The sequence below is a fragment of the Malaclemys terrapin genome, chromosome 1, assembly GCF_027887155.1.
Source record: "Malaclemys terrapin pileata isolate rMalTer1 chromosome 1, rMalTer1.hap1, whole genome shotgun sequence".
In the NCBI taxonomy this organism is placed as follows: domain Eukaryota; kingdom Metazoa; phylum Chordata; order Testudines; family Emydidae; genus Malaclemys; species Malaclemys terrapin.
Window position 1 is genome coordinate 168,403,249 of NC_071505.1, and position 24,158 is coordinate 168,427,406.

Here is a 24,158-nt window from a genome sequence, read left to right on the forward strand (position 1 = left end):
CCGGCTCCCGGTTCAAAAAGCAGATGCTGTTGTGTCCAGTTTATCCTTTTGCATCCTCCCTCGCTCTTGGAGGGGGGAACCCCATCCCCTCCTGCTTCCCGGAGAGCCGGCCGGGAGCAGGCGTGTCCCCGGGCGGGGCCTTGAGTCCAGCTTGCCGGGGGTAGAGGTGAGGAAGGGAGCAGAGGGAATAGGCGGGGCAGGGCGGGGAGCGGGAGGCCCAGGGGGCAGAGGGCGGAGCGGAGGGAGGAGTTTCCCGGCGCAGAGGAAGCGCCTGCCTCCCCCTAGCTTTTCGAGCAGAGAATGGAAGCCGGGCGGTGCCGGCTGAAGGGCGCGGGGCAGGTAGGTTACCCGGGGGCGGAGCAGCGCCCGCGGGGACCAGGGTGGGTGAGCGAGCGGGGAGCTGGGGCTCCTGGGACCGACGTGCGGAGGGAGCCCGGACACCTGGAGTCGGGGCGGGGAGGCGCCGTGGGCGGCTGGAGCCGGGCTGCTGTGTGTGGCGGTGCCTGGGGTGCGGCGTGCGCCGGCTGCCAGGGCAGGGGGAGCGCTCGCCTGGACCCTCCTCCGCGAGGGGACGGGCCGCCCGGCTCTCCCGCTGCTGCAGCCCGCTCCGGGGCAGCGGAGCCGGTAGGGGCTGGCTGCTGCTGCTCGCCCCCCTTAGCCAGGGGCCATCCCCCAGAGCGCCCCGTCTGAAGCGTCTTCTCCCGTTGCATTAGCCCCGCTGGAGACCCGAACAGCCGCGAGGGTGAGACAATAGCGGGCTGGGCTCGCGGCGCGGGCATCGCGTCTGCCCAGCCCCGGGGCTCGGTTCCCCGGAGCGCTGCCCTCCGCGTCCGACCGCCGCGGGGGGCGCCCGGCTGGGCTGGGAGGTGAGGGGGGGGGCGGAAGGCCGCTTCTTACGCCTTGCTAACTTTGCTCTCAGGGGGAGCCGAAAGGAGCGATGAGCTGAGCTAGGAGCCGAGCCCAGGCGGAGCGGGAGCAGCTGCAGAGGGTAGGATCCCGGCTCCGGTTGCACCGGCAGAAGCAGCGCACCGTCAGGCAGAGCCGAGCCCAGCCCCGCTGGCGGGTGGAGGAGATCGGGACACAGCTCACGCTCATCCCTTCCCAAGGAAGGAAACAGCTGGAGAAGCAAAGACACCGACTCTGACGCTGTCTTGTCATGTAGCAGCCAAGCTTGGGCGCCAGAGGTTTTGAACTCCCATTATATCTTCAGCTGCGGGGCCGGTGACTGACTCTTGGGAACTGTTCTGGGAGGCACATTTTCGCTGGGAGGAGGAACTAGCATTACCAGACTGAGGAGATGAAAGGATTTCTCTTACTCTTTTCCCTCCTCTTCCCTGGAGCACTAATCTAAAAGGAAAGGATACGCAGCCAGTGTTGAAACTGGACCTGGAAAAAAATCAAAGGCATTGAGACACATAGTGTGTCAGGATCTGGAAAGGCAGTAGCATCAATTTGGGAACACAATTTAGCATTTGAGGACGTTTTCACGCCTCCCAGTAAGCCCTTCCCTCACTTTATTTTTCCCTTCTGTTTTCCCCCTCCTTCTCTCCCCTACCCCTCACTTCCCCTCTACTTTGTACTTCCACTCCCAACAAAATATTTTTCTGGAAATATAAGCCAATTGGTGTCTGACAGCTGAAGATAAAAGAATAGGTGAGGGAGGAAGGGAAGGAGAGCTGCCCCTTTATCTTCACTCTCTTACAAAGATGAGGTGCCTTCTGCAAGAGCTGACATCTCTTCTACTGCTGGGTAAGTGGCTGCCTATCTATATCAATAATCTGTTAAAAGTTTGACCCACCATTCATTTCTCGTTCTAGCACTGCATTTTATATGAAATATGACTTTATCACACCTATTCCGTTTCTGGAGAGATTCCAAGTGGCAGATAGTACCCTGTGCTCTTCCAAAGAAATGCAACTGCTATTGCTGGAATTGGAGGGAGAAAAATATCTAAGGCCTTTTCAACATTGAACAGATTCATTATATTATTTACTTGTATTACCATAGCACCTAGGAATCCTTGATATGGGTGAGGACCCCATTGGGCTAGGTGCTGTACAAACACAGAACAGAAAGGTGTTCCCCGATACCTGTGTATTGGGATCCATTCAGAACTTGCAAACTGTGCATGAGAAGGGAGAAATGAATGGTCCTTTTCTGTTGTGCCTACAGCTGTACCATTTCTGACTCTGAACTTTGCTTGTCAGATTTCACAAGCTGATTTGAGCTTGGTCAATACTGGACAGGGATACCTCCATGGAAACTTAAGTTTTGGTGAATCAGCAAGGTAGCACTTACCTCTCCTAGTAAGTACAGAAGGAATGCCTTGGCTGTGTTGCTGGATGTAAAAAACATAAAACCAAAGTCCTCCTCACCTATGGTGAGATTAATTTAATGTAATCTCTATTTTTACAAGAGTGGAGGTAGCTTCCTGGTTAAACTTCAACTTGTGTAAGTATACTCTGTCTCCCTGAATTCCTCCTACCATTCCAATTGGGTACAGTATTCTTCAATTCCTGCCTTAAAGTGTCTTGTAGATGTGCTGTGCGCAGTTGAACAGCTGTTGTGTCCCATCCCACAAGTGACTGTCTCAGTTCAGTGGATGAATGTATATAGTCTTGTAAAGTGCTTTGGGATCTTTCTGGCAGAGAGATGCTGTAGCAATGCAAGACCTCTTTACAATTTTGAGAATGGCTGAATACAAGTTAGTTGCAACATCCCATGTGTCTTTGTGATGGCCCATATGTCTAGCCTAGTGTTAACAAAATGCATTTTGAGTAAACTGGTATCTTTGTGAAAACACAGACTCTGTTTCCACACTAGAAAAATACTCACCAGGTGGTATTTTTCAAGGGAGATATTTTGCAATGGTGAAAGCTTCCTTTGCTCTTATGGAAGTGAGGATTTTCTGTTAATTTCTAAGCTATTAGAGGAAAAGAAGCAGAGTTAGCAGCATCTTTTGTGTCTGGTCTTAAGAACTGGCAAAGCAAGTGCAGGATAGCTTCGAAACAAAAACTTGTGCTTGGCTTGCACAGCCGTGCTTCTACATCTCCGATTTCATGTTTCTCATGCTACCTTCCCTTTGCCAGAAGAGAGAGAGAGAGAGATGAACCTTTGGACTGTTTTTTGGATAGGGTTCAAACTTTGAAAAACAATGGTGGTTTCTCCTCCCCACACTCTGGAAAAACACTTAGAAACCAAGGTTGTGCTGGATTACTCCGCTGTATAATTTACAAACTGAATCTATTGTATTCTGATAGTCAACATGGATGAATTGAAACTGCTTATAGAGTTACCTTTACATGCTTGAATACTAAATCCTCTTGGATTAAGAACAATATTGTTCTGGATAACCTTTACCTAATAAGGAGTGAATGGGTGCCTGTCTATTCTTCCTTCGAAGTTGATACTAAACTGATACTCCAGCATAGCAGTAGGGGGCATTGTGTTGCTAGAGGAGCTGTCTTTCAGATCAGATATAAAACACAGATCTTGACAACTCTTCTCATATATAAGAGTTTAGGTGTTCTCTTTGGTGCCCTGGCCAAATTCCAGCTTGGTAATTACTTTCTGTTAACATGAATTATGTTTTATACTTCTCCAATTAAAATTGGATCCAATGTTCTTAATTTTCTATCAGTGTTGTATAGAAAAGCTGCCAAGGTATCAAACAGCTGCTGCCTTCTATCTCAGAAGGGCTATTTTTCAACGGTATGCATCAGAATCCTATGTGCATATCTAGTTTTGTAAAGCATTTTGGTATCTTTCTGTGTGCAAGTAGAGGCATACATGTAAGATGTTCCTTTTTAAAAAAAATAATCATACAGTTAGAGGGGGAAATTGGCTAGTCCCATTTTGGCATGCATCACTAGAGTTTAGGTTCTCCAATTCTTTAAACTGTTCACATGATAGTTGCTGAACTGGTGTTTTTTAATAACACCTGATCTGACAGTACCTTGAAGCCTTCTGCTCTGTCCGAAAGCCCCAGGCTACTCAAAAATTCTTTAGGGCAGTGTTTCTGAAAGCTAGAGACTTGATTTGCCTTGCTAAGGAGGAGGGTAGGGTGGGGGTCAAAAGCTTTATCTTGTTTTATAACATAAATCTTCTGACTGGCTTTCCAAATAAGGATTCAGAGTGATTTTTTTGTTTGTTTTTGTTTTTTGTTTTTAGTGCTATAATATATAGTGCTGATACTATGGTGATAGGTGCACTTAAAAAGGAGTGTAGTTCATATTGCTCTACTATTTATAAACCCATTAGAATGTAAAAAGAAAAGTGATTATGATAAAAGCTGAAGACAACTTAACTAGTTTGTACTTGATTTACTATTTTATATTAACAAATTCAGAATAACTCCGCAGAACAAGGGATTGAAAACCCACAGCTGGCATGTGGGCATCACGCTCTGAGATAGTTGCTGCTTTTTTCTTTTACTGCAGTATTTCAGTTTCAAGGCTTTAAGTATGTGGCACTTCATCACATTGAGTATAAAATGGGGGACCAGGGCAAGTATTATAAATAATCCCCATGCAGTAATAAGATTATTAATACCTCTGCCAGGCAGTACTAATCTTGTATGTAGTTATGAGATTTACCTGCTCTTCCAGGGATGCAAAATCTGATACTATTTATGTCTATAATGTAATATTTAAGGAAACATAATACAATAGGCGTCTACAGAATGCAAAACTCATTCTCACTGGTCTATGAATAGGTATTTTTTTCCTACTTACATTTGACTTTCTACAGTATCAAGAATGCCACCCGTGAGTGAGCACAAAGAGCTATAAATATTATATATGTATATGTACGTATCCAGATGTGTGTAGGGATATATACACATCTTTCCTCTCTTCATTCATACATAATAAGGGGTGATTTTTGATTCTTAGAGGGGAGTGGAGCTACAGAAAGGTCCTGAAACTTCAGATCAGTGGTTCTCAAACTTTTTTTTTCGTGAACTACTTGAAAATTGCTGAGGGTCTCAGACTATTTAATGATCTTTCCAAATGTTGTTTGTACCATTAGCTAACTACTGTTGAATTGAATAAAAGCACTGTATAGAAAAAAATTAATAAACATTTTATGTTCTACAAATAAAAGCACACCAATCATATTTTAATATCCGTAGTCTTGCCTTTCTAATGCGATGGATGTGCCCTCTCTCCCCTGCTGTGGCAGCTCCCGAGCTGGGGCTGGGAAGGATGGGGAGGGGGGACTCCCCTGTCGTGGCAGTCCCCGAGCTGGGGCTGGGAAGGATGGGAGGGAGGGTCTCCATAGAGCTGAGGCTGGGAAGGGGGGCCGTCTTTCCCCGGCAGCCACAGCCCTGGAGCTGGGGAAAGTCTCCACTTTCTCTGGCCACCGCAGCCCTGCACGTCCCAAATTCTCCCTACCCCCTCTTCTCACCCCACTGCCCCCTCCCACCTACCACCCCCCCAAGGCCACCACCTCACATGTGTGTCTTCGCCAGGTCCAGGCACCTAATTAGTGGAGCCACGCCTGCGTGGCTCCACTAATTAGGTGGGTGGCCCTTCATTCTCTCATGTGTGGCCGCCCAGGCATGCACCTTAGAGGAAACTATCCACAGACCACCTGAATGGAGCTCGCGGGCCACAGTTTGAGAACCTCTTCTTCAGATCATTGTAAATAGCATGCTGCAATAAAACAAACAATGATAATGCCAAGAGGACTCCCAGGATAATATTGGATGGTTGCTCATCTGCCCCAAAGGCCTTTCTTCTATAGAGCAGGCTTCTTTCCTGTCACTTCTTTAGACTGTTGGTTTGCATAGCATCAGTATGCTCTTGACACTCCACTCTTCTGTTTCAACTGAGCTGGCTAGCTGGGATTGCTTGGTTGAGAGTGGCCAAGAGAAGGAGCACGCAGGAATGCAACAGGAAAATTTTTTTACCCCAGGGGCATTTGTTTTAACCCCCCCAGAGTGAACACCCACAGGAAAAGTACAATGGATATAAGAAAGGGAAATATTTATTTACAGAGGGAGGAGAGGAGAAAAACAACAAGGGGAAATATAGGGGGAGCAGGAAAATGGTGGGGGGGCTCACAGGCCCAGTGGTAGCACAGTTTGAAAGGGCAGACACTGAGCAATGTGTCTGCACACAGAGTTTAGGAGTCCTGAGCAAAGTTTCAATTTGGCAGTGAGTCTTGGGTGCTCCTGGTTGGTTTTAGTGCCAGTAAACTTTTTCCAACAAACCCCTCCGGTGCCCTCTTTTGCCGCTTTCTGCAAAGCCACACAGAACGACCACCTTTCCACTTAACTAGCTAGCTGCCTCCCTCCTTATTTCCAATGCAGAGTTACAAGCCCCAGTACTTACAGCCCCATGCAGCTCTGGGCAGCAGTGATACTGGGTCCAGCTTCGGCCTGTCCTTCCCGGGCGATTGTTTTCCTGGCACAGTGCTCCTCCTGGCTCCTGTCCTGGGGTGTCCCCGATCGGCCATCCTGTGCTTCCCAGGCTTTAGGCAGGTTCTCTGCTGCTTCACTTTGCGAGGGCCTGCTTGCTGCAGCCCTTCTCTCTGGGGCTCCAGAGCCACACCCTGGCGTTTCCCTCCTTTCTCTTACTGCTCCCCCTCACCCCTTAGGAAAAAGATTTAAAGGGGCCATGCTCTCTAAACTCCAAAGGGGTTACAGGTATAACTACATTGCTCGGCAGTGTGAAAAATCCACACCTTGAAGGATGTAGTTATACCAGTCTAACCCGCAGTGTAGACAGCGCTATGTTGACGGGAGGGCTTCTCCCTTTAACATAGCAACCGCCTCTCATGGAGGTGGAATTAACTGCGCCAACAGAAGCCCTCCCGTCAGGGTAGTCATGTCTTCAGTGAAGCGCTACAGCAGCACAGCTGCAGCAATTTAAGTGTAGACCTGCCCTCAGTGAACCTATTATACTAGTGCCCCGTGAACAGCACTGGCTGCCAGTTTGTTTCCCAAGGCAGATGAAGTCCTTGTATCTATAGTGCTTTTTATGATCTGAGTCCTTATTTCTCTTGGAAGCTGCCTCTCTCATGGTGTTATACTGTGGCAGTTGTTACCTGAATAGACCATCTCTTGCATGCATTTTGGGCAAAAGGGCCTCAACTATAAAATCTAATCTCCTTCTCCCTTGGTCTTTGTGAAATTTGTTGAACTTAAAAGCATGTTGCATAGCCTACTTACTTGCCTAAGCTTTTAATGTAGAGGGCTTTGGTTTTTGCAAGTTGGACATTTAGTTGACATTGTGTCAAGTTAGCTTTCTTTATTAAATCACTTTTTATTGTAAATTGTTCATGTACCTAGAACACTTTTGACAGATGTATTATATAAATTTTAAGGATGAATAAATAATAATGCAAGGATGTGTGGGGAATATAGAGCTTGTGTGTTTTGGGAGGGAGAGAATCCATTCCATGTCTGGAAAGTTACTGAATGTTTAGAGCTAGGAAACTGTTTAGAAAGGAGGTGGTCGGGTGATAGAGGGAGAATTTTCCTGGCCCTCCTCTCCTGCCTGTACAGAATAAATCACAGAATCTGTATAAATAGTTGCCCTGGAGAAAGGTGACAAAAGCTAGTAGTAAGCTAATGAAGTGTAACTCTCTTGGACGCATTGATATGACACGAACCATGCTATACCCTGAATGAATGACGTTAGCCTGATAAGTAATTTCTAATCTGCAAACTCCTTCTCAATAACTTCTTGTTACAGAAAGCTGTCTGGGAGGAAGGGGAAAGTGTTCCAGACACAACTGTTTTGATGTGATTGACTTGCTTGTTTGCATCAAGGGCATTTAGGCCCTCGAGTCATTGTCTGGAATGAATTGTAATACATACGACTGCCTCTGGCTTTTAAAATGCTGAATATGCCTTTGTTAACACAAACCTGTTACGTTTGTTTTGACATTGGCATTCTCTCTCTCTCCATACAATGCTCTTGAGGCATAGATCTCCGGTTAAATGTTTGGAGATGTTAGGTATTTGATGCATAGAATCTAAAATTCATTTTGCAGCTGCGGTGAATGGTTTGAGGATGATTTCTGAGTCCCAGTATTCCTTCAGTAAGAGTGCCATGGCCAGATATGATGGGTCTTCCTGGGTTCCTTTGTGTATCTTGGGAAGATGTGAAGGTCTCTGGGGAGAGTTCATGGGGGATGAGTTTGTGGAGTTTCTCTTGCAGTTGTTAGGGGAAGGATTTGATGGTATCCTTAAATTCCTGGGTTAATTGTGGTATGGGGTGTTTTTTGAGTTCTTCATAGTAGGTCATGTTGGAGAGTTGTTGGTTGGCCTCGTTAATGTAGTCATCACAGTTGAGGACTACAATGGTGCCCTTTTTGTCCACTGGTTTGGTCACTATCTGGTGACTGTGTAGCTGTCCTAGCAGCAGTAGAGAGATACCATTCACAAACCACTCACCCCACAAAGGGCCAGCTTCCTCAAGGACAGAACCGACTTCCTCCACAAACTCTGCAAAATTAACAACTTCCCGCAGAATACCAGCCTTGCCACCATGAATGTCACTTCCCTATGCACCAACATGCCTCGTAATGATGGCATAGCTGCCTGCCTCAAATATCTGTAAGACAATGGACAACTCTCAGATATCCACGCTAAACACATGGCCAAACTCATCCACTTCATCCTCACCCATAACAATTTTACATTCAACAACAAAAATTTTGTCCAAACCATGAGAATAACCATGGGTACTAGCATGCCTCCCCAATATATCAACCTCTTCATGAACCACCTTGAAGAAAAATTTCTGGACAAATGCACCCCAAACCAATGGTGTACCTGAGATACATTGATATTTTCATCCTCTGGACAAGCAACCTAAATTCTTTCATGGGTTTCCACCACAATTTCAACAACCGCCCCCATCCATTAAACTCCTTCTGGAATGCTTCCCACAGTAGCATCAACTTCCTGGACATCACAATGAGCTTCAGCAATGGAACTCTATAGACAACTATATACAAAAAACCCATGGATCACCCGCCTACTCGCATAGATCCAGTAACCCCCAACACACCAAGAAATCGGTTATCTGCAGCCAGGCACTCATACCACAGAAAATGCTCCAAGGAGAAAGTTCAGGTTATATACTGTAACGCACACTCAAATCTGCCTTCACAAACAAGGACACCCCATCAGAGAAGTAGATCGCATCCTGGAACGGGCCACCTAAATACCCTGAGAGAACATGCTTCAATACAAAAATGATTTCCTGCCCCCTCCAACTGCACACCCCTAGTTGTCACCTGCCACCCCACAGTGGAACCTGTATGGGGTATCATCAAACAGCTACAATCCATATTTGGAGACCTCATCCTTAAAAATCTTTCCTGAACCCCCTCTTCTAGCCGTCAAACAACCCCCCCCCCCCCCAACCTCTCGAGGCGCTTCATCATTGGAAGCAAACTCCCCACAGACCAGGACACACCAACTCAAAGGGGCACCAGACCCCACCAAAACAACAGATGCGGAACCTGCAGACATATTTCCACTGCTACAGTGATCTACGCCCCCTACAACACACCTTTCAAGATCCCTGGGTCCTACAAATACCCATCACAACATGTGGTGTTCCTCATCCGGTGCACTACATTCCCCAACAACAACTGTGTGGGTGAAACCAGACAATTGCTACACTCTCGAATGAGCTCAAACTGGAAAATGATAAAAGACGACCATACTCCCTCTCCTGTGGGTGAACACTTTTCACGAACCTATCAGTCCTTATCCTTAAAGGAAACCTGCACAACACTTTGAAAAGAGGAGCCTGGGAGCTTAAATTCATAACTTTGCTAGACACTAAAAATCATGGTCTTAATAAAGACACTGGATTTATGGCTTATTACAACACTGTACCCCATTAACACCTGCTTTAGTCCTATACGTGTGTTAACAGGTCACTTCACCTTGAATGGTCCCTTCAGTTAGAATATGTGCTATCTGTTTGATCTTGTATTTAGCTGTGACACTCTTAGTACCTTTCCCAAACCTGAAGACGAGCTCTGTATAGCTTGAAAACTTCTCTGTCTCTCCAACAGAAGTTGGTCCAATAAAAGGAATTACCTCACCCACCTTGTCTCTCTATATAATCTCTATCTCTGTCCTATTGCTAACCTTACCAAGCACTCCATTTCCATCAATACACAGAGACCATGTTTCAGAATGATGGATGTGAGCAAGTTTTTGTCATTAGAAGGTTTAATTGGAACAACACGATGACATTAAAGGAATTTGTCTTTCTAGTTATGAAAATATAACTTCAGTAATAATCCAAAAGAAATCGAAAATACTGTTTCAGCCAAATGATAAAAGCCCTTTCACAGCATGTTACCACATTGTGCTTTTGCACTGTAGCACATTGGAAATGTTACTGTGGGTATGTCTACACTACGGGATTAATCCGAATTTAGATAATTCGGATTTGAGAAACAGGTTGTATAAAGTCGAAATGAGTGCGGCCACACTAGCACAGTAATTCGGTGGTGTGCGTCCAAGTACCGGGGCTAGCGTCGATTTCTGCACCGTTGCACTGTGGGTAGCAATTCCATAGCTATCCCATAGTTCCCGCAGTCTCCTGCGCCCATTGGGATTGTGGGTTAAGATCCCAGTGCCTGATGGGACAAAAAACATCGTCGCAGGTGGTTCTGGGTACAGCCTCACTCCCTCCCTCCCTGCATGAAAGCAACGGACGGCAGACAACCATTTTCGCGCCTTTTTTCCTGGGTGGGTGAACGCTGCAGACTCCATACCACGGCAAGCATGGAGCCCGCTGAGGTCAAGACAGCACTCATGAATATTGCAAACACCTCGCGCGTTCTTGTGGAGTTTATGCTCAACCAGGACCAGAAAAACGAGGCGAGGAGGCAGCGGCGGCGGCAGCGCAGCGACAAGCATGATGAGGACATGGACACAGAATTCAGTGAAACCACAGGCCCCGGTGCTTTGGAGATCATGTTGTTAATGGGGCAGATTCTATCCATGGAACGCCGATTCTGGGCAAGGGAAACAAGCACAGACTGGTGGGACCGCATAGTGTTGCAGGTCTGGGACGATTCCCAGTGGCTGCGGAACTTTCGCATGCGTAAGGGCACTTTCATGGAACTTTGTGACTTGCTTTCCCCTGCCCTGAAATGCCAGAATACCAAGATGAGAGCAGCCCTCACAGTTGAGAAGCGCGTGGCGATAGCCCTGTGGAAGCTTGCAACGCCAGACAGCTACCGGTCAGTCGGGAATCAATTTGGAGTGGGCAAATCTACGGTGGGGGCTGCTGTGATGCAAGTAGCCAAAGCAATCACTCAGGTGCTGCTACGAAAGTTAGTGACTCTGGGAAATGTGCAGGCTATAGTGGATGGTTTTGCTGCAATGGGATTCCCTAACTGTGGTGGGGCAATAGACGGAACCCATATCCCTATCTTGGCACCGGAGCACCAAGCCACCGAGTACATAAACCGCAAGGGGTACTTTTCAATGGTGCTGCAAGCACTTGTGGATCACAAGGGACGTTTCACCAACATCAACGCGGGCTGGGCGGGAAGGGTTCATGACGCTCGCGTCTTCAGGAACACTACTCTGTTTAAAGGGCTGCAGCAAGGGACTTACTTTCCGGACCAGAAAATAACCGTTGGGGATGTTGAAATGCCCATAGTTATTCTTGGGGACCCAGCCTACCCCTTAATGCCATGGCTTATGAAGCCATACACAGGCAGCCTGGACAGGAGTCAGGAGCTGTTTAACTACAGGCTAAGCAAGTGCAGAATGGTGGTAGAATGTGCATTTGGCCGTTTAAAAGGTCGCTGGCGTTCATTATTGACTCGCTCTGACCTCAGCCAAAGAAATCTCCCCATTGTTATTTCTGCTTGCTGTGTGCTCCACAATCTCTGTGAAAGTAAGGGGGAGACCTTTATGGCGGGGTGGGAGGCTGAGGCAAATCGCCTGGCTGCTGATTACGCACAGCCAGACACCAGGGCGATTAGAAGATCACACCATGAAGCGCTGTGCATCAGAGAAGCTTTGAAAACCAGTTTCATGGCTGGCCAGGCTACCGTGTGAAATATCTGTTTGTTTCTCCTTCATGAAAACCCTCCCCCTTTACTGACTGATTTTCTGTAAGGAACCCACCCTGCCCCTTCCCCCAGCTTTCTTTCAAACCAAATAAAGTCACTATCATTTAAAAATCATTTATTCTTTATTAATAGATTAGAAAAAGAGGGAGGGAACCCGGGTGGTATTTGGGAGGAGGATTGCTGGGAAGGAAAAAGCCACAAAGAAAAGGTTAAAAAAATGACAGCCTTTTGCTTGGGCTGTCTACTGGGGTGGAATGGGAAGGTGTACGGAGCCTCCCCCCCCGCGTTCTTACACGTCTGGGTGAGGAGGATACGGAACATGGGGAGGGGGGAGGGGGGAACAGGGGCTGAAGCGGCAGTCTGTTTTCCAGCAGCCGTTCCTGAACCTCCACCAGACGCCGGAGCAGCCCCAGCGTTGCATCCTTCATCCTCTGGTCTTCCTGCTGCCATCTCTCATCTCGATCGTCTCTCCTCTCCTCACGTTGGTCCCTCCTCTCCTCACGTTGGTCCCTCCTCTCCTCACGTTCACTGACTTCTTTCCTATACTTTGAAACTGTTTCCTTCCACTCATTCAGATGAGCTCTGTCACTCCTGCTGGATTGCATAATTTCAGAAAACATGTCCTCCCGCGTCTTCTTCTTACGACGCCTTATCTGTGATAACCTTCGGGATGGAGGAGGGAGGCTTGAGGAATTTGCAGCTGCTGTAGGGAGGGGAAAAAAGAGAGAATTGTTTTAAAAGCTACATTTTGCAGAACAATGCTTATACTCTTTCACGGTGACCAACACTGTTCACATTACATAGCACATGTGATTTCTGTGCAAGGTCGCATTTTGCCTCTTAATGCTGAGTGCTTGTGGCTTTGCTGCTAGAGATCACAGGTCTGGGCAACAGAATTCGGCTTGCATGCGGCCATGGTAAGCCATTGTTTTACAGCTTCTGCACCCTCCTTTCCCACATACCAAGCATAGCCTGTAGAGTGCTGCAGAAGCCTGGCCAATCTCAGCCAGTTGGGGGGGGGGCAGTGTGGGGGGGCTTGTCTGGGCCCCTTCAGGCAAGTAGAGTGCTGCGGTTTTTCTGTTAACATTCAGCAGCACCAGAAAACAAACTAACCCCCCCCCCCCCGCCATGAATTCTCTGGGATGATCACGGTACCCCTCCCCCCACCGCATGGCTGGTATCAGGGAAGATCCCTGCAGGCACCAAACTACCCCCCCCCCCCCCCCGCCGCCGACCCCCCCCCTCGCCATGAATTCTCTGGGATGATCACGGTACCCTCCCCCCACCGCGTGGCTGGTAACAGGGAAGAACCCTGCTAGCCAAACGCGGAAAACTTCAGGGCCAATTTCCCATCTGCGCTTGGCTAACTGCAGGGAAGGATTTATTTTCCGCCACAGGCAAACAGCCCAGTAGGAACGGCCACCTCTGTCCCCTTAATTAAGTTCCCGTATTTCAACCAGGTTACCAGGAGTGATATCACTCTCCTGAGGATTACACAACAAGATAAAGAACGGATGTTGCTTGAATGCCAGCAAACACCGGGACCATACGCTGCTAGGCTTTGTCAGGCAATGATACCAGATTACTTGCTGCAAGCATGGCGTGGTCAAGTGTCCTACCATGGAGGAGGGAATAAGGATGCACTGCCCAGAAACCTTCTGGCAAGGCTTTCGGAGTACCTCCAGGAGAGCTTCATGGAGATGTCCCTGGAGGATTTCCGCTCCATCCCCAGACACGTTAACAGACTTTTCCAGTAGCTACAGACTTTTCCAGTAGCTGAACTGACCGCGAATGCAAAGTCAGGCAAAGTAATCATTAAAAACCGTTTGCTTTTAAAACAAGTTTTATATTTTAAAAGGTAAACTCACCTGAGGTCCCTTCCATGGGGTCAGAGTCTTGGGTACTGGCTTGGGAGGCTTGGGAGGGTACTTCAGTCAGGGTGAGAAAAAGATCCTGGCTGTTGGGGAGAATGGAGTGCTGTGTGCTCTCTGCAAGCTCATCCTCCTCCTCCTCCTCCTCTACCCCATCGGCAGAATCCTCAGGCGTCGAGACTATCCCCGACCCAGAATCCACGAACAAAGGTGGGGTAGTGGTGGCAGCCCCCCCTAGAATTGCATGCAGCTCGGCGTAGTAGCGGCATGTCCGCGGCTCTGACCCGGAGCGACCGTTTGCCTCCTTTGTTTTTTGATAGGCTTGTCTGAGCTCCTTGACCTTCACGCGGCACTGCTCAGAGTCCCTATTGTGGCCTCTCTCCATCATGCCCTTGGAAATTTTTTCAAAAGTTTTTGCATTTCGTCTTTTAGAACGAAGTTCTGCAAGCACTGAATCCTCTCCCCATACAGCGATCAGATCCAGTACCTCCCTCACGGTCCATGCTGGTGCTCTTTTTCGATTATCAGCCTGCATGGTTACCTGTGCTGATGAGGTATCTGTGGTCACCTGTGCTCTCCATGCTGGGCAAACAGGAAATGAAGTTCAAATGTTCGCGGGGCTTTTCCTGTCTACCTGGCCAGTGCATCCGAGTTCGGATTGCTGTCCAGAGCGGTCACAATGATGCACTGTGGGATAGCTCCCGGAGGCCAATACCATCGAATTGCGGCCACACTAACCCTAATTCGAATTGCTAAAATCGATTTTGGCACTACTCCGCTCGTTGGGGTGGAGTACAGAAATCGATTTAAAGGGCCCTTTACATCGAATTAAATGGCGTCGTTGTGTGGACGGTTACAGGGTTAATTCGAATTAAAGCTGATAAATCCGAATTAAAGTCGTAGTGTAGACCAGGCCTGTGATTCCTCTTCCTCGCCTAGAGGCAATGAAATGACTTAAGAACTGATTAGTGTTCAGTAATCTTGGCTTCAGTCACTATAACAGAGGCTGCTCTGTTTTTTGGAATCCCCCCTTTCGAACCCATTGTCTCTACCTTCTTTTTTTTTTTTTTTTTTTCAATTCTAATCTATGGCTGGTGTTTCTGTGATGTTTCCAGGTGCACCACTGTCTTGGGGGACGGGGGGGAGGGGAAGGGCAGCAGGGTGCGTTGGGAAATCTTGCGGAGGTGTTTTGGATAGGTTATAGAATGCTAAATAAAAGAAGCTGGGTGGTTAAACAGAAAGGGGGAAGAGTGGTGGGAGGGTAAAAGGTGGGGTCTCAAGAACTTTCAGCAACTAGGTGTTGACTCATTAAAAGACATGGGTCTGTTGGTAAAGGCTTGTGTTTAAGGTCATGAAATTAGACTCTGGGTATGAGAGAAATGATTTGTAGGAATTCATATCTATTCTCTCAATCATTCCAGGGCAATGTACTCCAGCCAAGTGATTTTCTCCTCCCCCAACTAACTAGTGAGCTTTCAATTCTATTTGGGGTTTGAAAAATCGCACAGTACTTTTTCGGTCTCTCATGTCCCCAACAACAGAGATTCTGCCATCAGGTATGAGTTGAAACTTCTGAAATGCAGGGCAGAATAGACTCCAGTCAGGGTAGAGAAGTGAACTCTTTATCACTAAAGGCAGCACATATGTTGCAAAGACACTTGCAGGACAGATATGTGGAGCAAGATTCGAGCTGTTGTGTGTGGCAGGCTTATAATGATTCCCCCTCCCTCTTCTTATTTCTGATCTCCTAGTACCACTTGAAAAGCACGCTGTTGGGGAGACTGAGCTAGTTGGAGATGGTGTTGTGCAGTCCTCTCTCCACTGCAGGTTTCAGTTTAACTTGTTGGTGACACAAGTGTGCAATTTATTGTATTTTTCACTTAAAATCTGAAGCCCCTCTAAGGTCAGAAGGGATTATTATGATCCTTCCCTGCCCGTGTGTGTGTATGTGCAAAAGTAAAAATGACACTTCCATGGTAGCTCCCTTTCTCAGTGCTAGTAGGCAAGACTGGTCATTTTTAGGGTTTCTGGAAGTTAAGCTTTTAGAAAGGGGACTCAAGAGATCCCTTTTAAATTTGCAGGTGAGACACTAACACTGGATGAAGAAAGGATTTGTCCCACTCGCAAGGAAGGGCACTGATCTGGCACCACACAGCACAGTAGTGTTGTGAGAACAGCTTGTTCTTGGGGCAAGTCTTGATCTTTCTATGCAGCAGCATCACCAGACTGGGGAGGAAACTGGTCTGAGTCTTCCCCGTCCCTCCGATGCTCAAGGCCCTACAGAATGTAAATCTGGACCCTGGATAAAAGCTAGTACACTTCAGTCTGCAAGAGTCGATAGCTTGTTCCGTTGCAGGAAATGTCCTGCTTTGGAAAACCATACTGCTTGAACCAGGCACTAATGTTAACTGAGGAAAAGGGCTTGGAACCGTTACCCAGTACCTGCTAGCCCAAGGAGTAGGGCTATACACCAAACTAAAAATGTCCCTTCTCTTTCAACCCCCACATCCATGCCTGGTCTCTTACAGGTTTGGTACCCTCTCGTTTGGTCCCAATACAATTCAGCCCGCAGAAGACGGGTAAGCCTGTACCTAGTGCTGTCTTCCAGCAAACACATGCTACCCAAGCACTCAGCCAGTGTTAGGCCCCCAACCAATTAATGTCTGGAAACTACATCCCCTCAATAAGTCAATCTACATTGGTCCCCACTAAGCAGGATCCTTTGCTGGGGTTGCAGGGAGGCTGAAGTTGTGCCACCTCCTAATGTGGGATCCTAGCTTGGCCCAAAGTGGGGAGCAGCAGGAGTCCCCAGCCAGCCTGATGACCAGAGACAAGAATCTCTGCCCCGCCCCATCACCCCACCCCCTCAGACACATACAGCCCTCTGCTGGGGTAATGGGGTAGTGTTGTAGGGTGGGGGGAGACAAACCCCATATGTGAAGGGCCTTCCTCAAGTGTTGGCACCCCCTTCTCATTGACCCCCTGCTCAAGGGGTGGGAGTGGCAGCCATCTGCAACACCCTACTCTTAGCAGCAGCTGCTAGTCTTCCTCTGCCTCTTCAATGGTGGTGACAGCCACGTTCTGTCCTTTCCCTAATGGTGGAGGCAGTGGCACTGGAGCTGTCACTGCAGACTCAGCCAGACATCATTGCATCAGTTATGTATTGCTCACATTTGGAAGGCTCTTATTTTGCACCGACAAGGGTTAGAGACTTAGTTTAAAAAAAAAAAAAAAAAAAAAAGTAAAGGCATAGGTACTGCAGAACCTGATGGCTCTTGACCTGGGTGAGTGTCCAATTGCATTTTTCAGGCCCCTTCTGAGAGCTAAGCCGTTAACACTTCTGTGTGTGGCTCTCACTGAAGTGCCTAGCTGCGTGTCTGCTCCAGTTTTTCTCCCATACTTGCATTGTGGACTGCATTTTAATAAAATATCTCATGGACCGTATCTGTTTCCTTGCCATCTTCTCCCTCCCCCCATCCCTATAAATCCATGGGGCATCTCCTCTCCTAGTTATGATTCCATTTACAATTATGCACCATTCTTATAGTAACTATGGCAATTGCTGAGCAGGAAAAATATGTATTAGGTAGGTATCTGAGTATATTTAGCTCTCCTTGATACAGTAAGTGTTTCTTTCAGAAGAAATAGTGTTCTTTTTCTGCTTTCTCATTACTTCATCCCCCTCTCCTGCCCTTTATGTTCCCGTTTCTCACCCTTCTGCCATCTGCTTCTTTTTCACCTCCTGGTTAGCCTGCCCTGTCCAACTGGTCCTCTGGAGATTTGTCTCCTTTTCTCTTGTGCAGCATTAGTCCCTGGTGGAGGCTGGCTCCTTGTCACCTTTTACAGGTGCCAAAACTCTTTGCAGCTTGGACACCTATAGATGCAGCTGGAAACAAGGAGCAGCCAGCACCATGCAACCTGCCAGCTCGCCCACTGGCTGCCAGGGGTCTGCGGACAACATCTGAGAACATAGAGTTGCCAATTTTGGTTGGACATATTCCTGCAGGTTTCATCAGATGACATAAAGATTCATTTTTTAAATTCAAGATTAATTCCTGGAGACTCCAGGACTGTCCTGGAAGGATTGGCAACCCTAGTATAACCTGTGTGCCTGAAAGGATGTCCAGTGGTGGTGGTGGGGGGGAGGGGGAGACTCCTGGATTTTACTCCTTGCTCTGCTTGACCTTAGGCAAGTCACTTCACTTGTTTCCATTTCCTTAAAATAGGGATAGTGCCTTACAGACTTAATGATTAAGGGTGCTTTGGGATTCTTGAATGAGAGGTGCCGTGTAAGTGTGAAGTATTTGTATTATTGTCAGGGTTGATATTTTGCCTTCTATTGTAAAATACACTCTTTAAAGGGTTAGATAGTGTGTGGATGGGGTGTGGGCTAGAGGTGGCGTGAAGGTGGGGGAGGCTCTTGTACTCTGATTTTTCTTGTTTTCTAATTCCAGCTGTGAAACTGATCTTACTTCCTGCTCCCTAGTGTTACGCACCCCAGTCTAATTCAATGCAAAGGTGCTTCTTTGTATATATGGTGTAGTCTTGTCCTTCCCACACCTCTATACTTAGAGGGGAATAGCTCATATACAGCAGTGTGGCTCTTTAATCTGTAGTTCATGTGGTGCCACTATGATTGATCTCATCCTTCTCTGCATCGCTGGCCTATATGGAGCTGTTCTAATGTGTCAAATCAGTCTCGTGCCAGGGGCTGTGGGAGACTGCGCTAATCCAGAGTGTGTAACAGCAGCATCATTTATGGAAAGTCGCTGTCCCCCCACATCACTGACTTTTCTAATGTAGACTGGTGTTAAAAAAGCTAATCTAGGCGTTTAGTACTGTTGTAGTAGGTTGCCTTGTAGGCAATCGGCATTCAGCATCTGGGTTGGATATGCTGCAGAAATAACATGGGGAGAGAAGACCTCACATACTCCTTTTCCCCATAACTATAGCCCACTTGGAAGCTCTCTTGGGCCAGAAGGAAGTTTGGGCCAATGTTGGAGGTTGGAAGGAAGAACTGGGGAGAAGGGGCAGTAACAGGGTGGGGGAAACCTAGTAAAAGGTGACATTCCCCTAAGGAGAGAACTTGTCCACATAATGTGCTACTCCATTCAAGTACTTGAGGTGCTACATGAACATACACAAAAAAGGGATTTTTTTTTTTTTTTGGGAAAAGCAGGGAGGCAGTGTGCTGATGGAGGCATATGTTTCACACCCAAGGCTCAGGTAGAATATAGACTAACTCCCTTCCCTACACGTTTAGTGGATACTTCCTTGCCTCTCTCTTTTTGGGTAGTCCTTGCTGACACAGTGTGAGAGCACAAAAATTTAACCCCAAATTTCTTACCTTAAAGTTTTCCTCTTGTTTTTCGCTCTTCATTCTGTTCAGTCTTTCACCTAATTTCTTGTTCTCCTCCTTTCCCCACATTTCTCTCCCTTCCCATAAAATCTTTCCTCAAGTCCTCTCCTGTCTTCAGTGACTGCAGAAAGATGCTGGACGCTATGTTTGGGAACAAGTTGACTCCTGCAGAGAAGAATCTTTTTCTTCAAGGTCTCTTCCCCTGTGTAGCCAGCCATTAGCCAGGCAGAGCAAAGAGACTCTCAAACTTGCTGGCACAAGCCCAGGCAAAACTTCCCTTGAGACAAGGGCAGCCCAGAAAGCCATTGTCTTTGTTTATATAGTGCCCAAAGTATACATGGTGTTCTAGATATCTCCGGAGACAGGTCCCTGCCCTAGCAAGTTTTGTCTGTAGAGACAAAGGGGAAGGAATGGAACTAGCCTTGCAAAATTTTATGAAAATTCATCATTTCAGGCACAAAACCGACTCACCTGCCCTTTAGTTTGGTGACGGTAAAAGTTCCCCTCCTCCCCAGTATCTTGTCCTGGCATGAGTTGGGAGGGTAGACTTTTTTGCAAGGCTGGATGTAATGTAAATAGAGTGATTGGGAGATGGTTTGGCATGTACTCTATTAAAGTCTGTTCATATTAGAATGTAAACTAACTCTCCTTCTTCCTGTTTTGTAGTTTAACACTTTCCTGTTTCTCTGATTAGCTTTTATTACTGTGCCCCTTTCACTCCCACTCTTTTGAATCCTTCCCTTCCTTTCATGTGGCGACCCCTTTTGCCTACCTCCCAGATCCCTCTCTTGACTGTCCTAAACTTTTTGCTCCTCCCTAGCTATAACCCCAAACTCCATTAGTGAAAAACTCAAGATGAATAGTTCTGCTGGTGTCTGTGGGCTTTTTAAAAGGTAATTGATTTGCATCACTGAAGACATGAATCTATGAAGGCTTCTCTAGTGGCTTCCAGTGAGGATTCCTTTTGCTTGCTGGGGGAGCCTTGAAGGGGACATCCTGATCATCTTTAAATGGCAGCTTGGAGTAGTGCAGAATTCCCCCTGGGGTATTTATATTTAGGGCTGTATCAAATTAATGGCCATGAAAAACACATCACAGACCGTGAAATCTAGTCTCCCCCTGTGCAATCTGGTCTCTTGTGTGCCTTTAACCTATACTATACAGATTTCAAGGGGGAGACCAACATTTCTCAAATCGGGGTTCTGACCCAAAAGGGAGTTGCAGGGGGGGGGGGGTCACAGGGTTATATTAGAGGGGTCGTTGCAAGAAAGTCGCTGTACCTTCTTCTACCTTACTTCTGCACTGCCTTCAGAGCTGGGTGGCAGAGAAGGGTGGCTGTTGGCTGGGCGCACAGCTCTGAAGGCAGCGCCCCGCTAGCAGCCATGCAGAAGTAAGGGTGTCAATACCATACCATGCCACCCTTACTTCTGCGCTGCTGCCTTCAGAGCTGGGCGGCCGGAGAGTGGTGACTGCTGACTGAGGGCCCAGCTCTGCAGGCAGCAGCACAGAAGGAAGGGTGGCAAGACCATACCAGGCCATCCTTACTTCTGTGCTGCTGCTGGCGGCAGCTCCGCCTTCAGAGCTGGGCTCGTGGCCAGCAGGCGCCGCTCTGTAGCTGCCCAGCTCTGAAGGCAGCACCTCCGCCAGCAGCAGCACAGAAGTAAGGGTAGCAGAACCGCAACCCCCACTACAATAACCTTGCGACCCGCCCTCCGCCACAACACTTTTGGGTCAGGACCCCTACAATTACAACACCATGAAACTTCAGATTGAAATAGCTGAAATCATGAAATTTACGGTTTTTAAAATCCTTTGACCATGAAATTGACCAAAATGGACCATGAATTTGGTAGGGCCCTAGTTATATTGATCTCAGCTAACCTTTTTTTTTTTTTTTTTTGTTAAACTTAAATTTGGGCCCAATTTGTCTAGACAGCATACTTTTGGCTCTTATTTTACATTGCACAAATAGCAGAGGTAACCATGATAGAGTAGATTGCAGGAATCTGTGTGTGTAAACAGGAGGGTTGGTGGGGGAGGCAGAAGCATGCGGGGTTAAGCGGAATGATCTATTGGAGGATGGAGTAAAGGTTAAGGGCAGTAAGGTAAGGTTTTTATTAGTACTTTCACACACTCAATGGTTCTGCTCACAGGTTACAAAGTACTGTTATTGGTTGTCTCTTGCACACACAGTGCTTTGACATCTTGCCTTTCCCAGTCCCCCAAATTGTATTTTGGCACTGTGATCAGAGTTTGGCAAGTTGCCAACATCAACCCTATTAGCTGATCTCATCAAAGCTGTAGCAACCACAGTCTGTAAATATGTCACCTTGAGGAGAAGAAACAGCTGTAACTAACTAACTATATATATATATATATACACATACACTTTTTGGAATTTAACAGTCTAGGAATCTTACAATCCCTTGAACGAAGAAGCACCTCCTATTACTTTTAAGAACTACAACAACTTATATAAAGTTTTGCAGTTCAGAGACTAGTTTTCCTCCTTTAGTTCAAGGACAGTTTTGTTGGACAGATACATTTAAAGCAGAACCATCTTTCACCAGAGATGAAAATGCTGACAAGAAACTTCCTTAGTCTCTGGTCTCAGGGCAGGCACAAGAGGCATGTTACTAAGCAGTTTGCACTTTTGATAGAGATTGGGTTTGAGAACTATCAATGTATAGGACTAAAGAGTCAGGAATTCCTGGACTGGATGGGATGGGAGCCAGTTTCTTCTAGGAGTGGCCCACACCTGATACATTCTAAGGTAAGAGACATAATACGCAGTCAATTGTGCAATGCTGGATGTTGTGGCAGAGGGGAAGGGAAGTAATTCCCTCCTGGTCCCTAGGGGCAATTGGCTGATTCCCTTTGAAACATGAGGTTAAAAGAGTGTCAGTCCCACTATGCTTTTATTTGTGAAATCCTCCCCTTTCCAAGAACTCCTTCCCCTGAGGGCTTTGGGCTCATATGCCATATAACCAAAGAATGATGATTAGCAGCTAGGAAGAATGATTACCTATCTCTGCTAAATATTTGTTATTCAATAGGCCACAACTGCTTAGTCAGTTGATACCCTTGCCATACTGCATTTTCATAGAATCCTAGAATATCAGGGTTAGAAGGGACCTCAGGAGGTCATCTAGTCCAACCCCCTGCTCAAAGCAGGACCAATCCCTAGAAAGATTTTTGCCCCAGATTTCCAAATGGCCCCCTCAAGGATTGAACTCACAACCCTGGGTTTAGCAGGCTAATGCTCAAACCACTGAGCTATCCCTCCTCCCAAATCCAGGCCAAGAGGGCAACTTAAAACCCACAAATGCAGTGGTCCCCAAACTGTGGGGCATGCCCCCCCCCGGAGGGCACGGAGGCATCACTCTGCCATCAACTCTACTCCGGCCCCCACCTGCCCCAGCTGCAGCGCCTGACTGTGGCTCCCGGGGGAAGGGGAGGGGGACAGACCAGGTAAGGGAGGGGTGCAGACAAAAAAATTTGGGGACCACTGCAGTAATGTATAGGATGGATAATGGACAGTAGCTGCTTAATAACTAGGGTGACCATAAATCCCATCTTGGCTGGGACAGTCCCTTTTTTAAGCCCTGTCACAGTCACGCCCATTTTTTGGCAAAAGTGAGCATTTGTCCTATTTGCTCAGTTGGCAAGAGCAAATGGGACAAATGCCCACTTTTGTCAACAAAGTGGGGTGTGGAGGAGTGTGTAGGGTGTGAGTGGCAATGCCAGCCCCCATGGGGATGCGGGGTAGGAGAGGCAGGTCTTAGGTGAGCAGCTTATGCCAGCCCCATGCGGCGGGGAAGGGAGGGCTCGGAAGAGTGGCTCGGGCTAGCCCTGCGCAGGGCAGGGGAGAGCGTGGACTAGCCCCGTGCAGTGTCCCGTTTTCCCTTTGGGAAATATGGTCACGCTATTAATAACAGCACTCCCATGCACCATTTGGAAGGAATGTGTTCCAAGGCCAGATGTGCTGAGGCTAGGGAGTCTGCGGCAAGGGAAATTACCCCTGGAACACAACTGCAGAGTTGTGTCATGAGAAGAAATTAAGGGAAGGAGGCCAGGCACATCACAGAGAGATAAAACATAGCCATGAAACCTTCTGTTATCACAGAGGAGCTCTCTTAAGAGCTAGGATCTTTCTCCCTACTGCAAGAAAATTCCTTACTGCCTTCTTAAGGGGAGACTAGAAAACTCCACTGGGGATGTGGAGTTAGGGGGAAGATAAAAAGTGAATAATAGAAGGAAAGCAGGAGCAAATTTCCTAGGCAAAAATCAGCTCTCACAAAGTGAACCAGTATGTAACTACCCCCCCCACTCCCCCCAAAAAAGTGTTAGAAGAGGGACGGGAGGAGGAATGGGGATTACCAATATGAATCATTTGTAGGGCACAAAGATCAAGGAGTAGCTCCCTCTTTCCCCAATACACCCTATTCTTTCATCACAAATTTACCAAAGAGGTGAGGAAAGCACGCTTTCTTACCCCATCCTCATATATTTTCAAAGAGCTTTCAAGCCAGGACTGCAAAAGGTGTGCGATCACCAAAGATAGCCAAGCCTGGAACAAACAGCTGTAAGAACTAAAACTGAAGCTGTTGCTCCACACCAAGAGGGGCAGTAGCCTTTTCCCCTCGTTTGTTGTTGTATGGAAGTGCCAAAACCCTTATGGTGACATTTACCTTAACGGCCTAGGTTATGAGTTGATGCCCCCCTCCAATCTTGTTGAGAAGCGTAAGCCATCCCAGAGACTTGTACCACCGCCAGTATCTTATCAGGATAAGAACAGCAGGTCAGGACTGAGAGGCACCGGCAGAGCTGAAGGACTGAACACCAAGGGATGTTGCGGG

At 47.4% G+C, this 24,158-nt stretch overlaps 1 protein-coding gene across 3 annotated transcripts in view; it reads left to right on the plus strand.

The window, feature by feature from the left end:
• Positions 1-283: 283 nt before the first annotated feature.
• The window catches only part of IGSF3 (immunoglobulin superfamily member 3), a 153,887-nt gene continuing 130,012 nt past the window's right edge, over positions 284-24,158 (plus strand). For 2 of the 3 annotated variants that reach the window (XM_054046629.1, XM_054046645.1), the window contains exons 1-2: positions 284-339; positions 920-1,749. In XM_054046629.1, the coding sequence (XP_053902604.1) occupies positions 1,707-1,749 (43 nt within the window). In that variant the 5' untranslated portion in view covers positions 284-339; positions 920-1,706. Of the gene's footprint in view, positions 340-665; positions 743-919; positions 1,750-24,158 lie in introns of those variants that run through there. The other variant, XM_054046637.1, reaches the window with a different exon arrangement.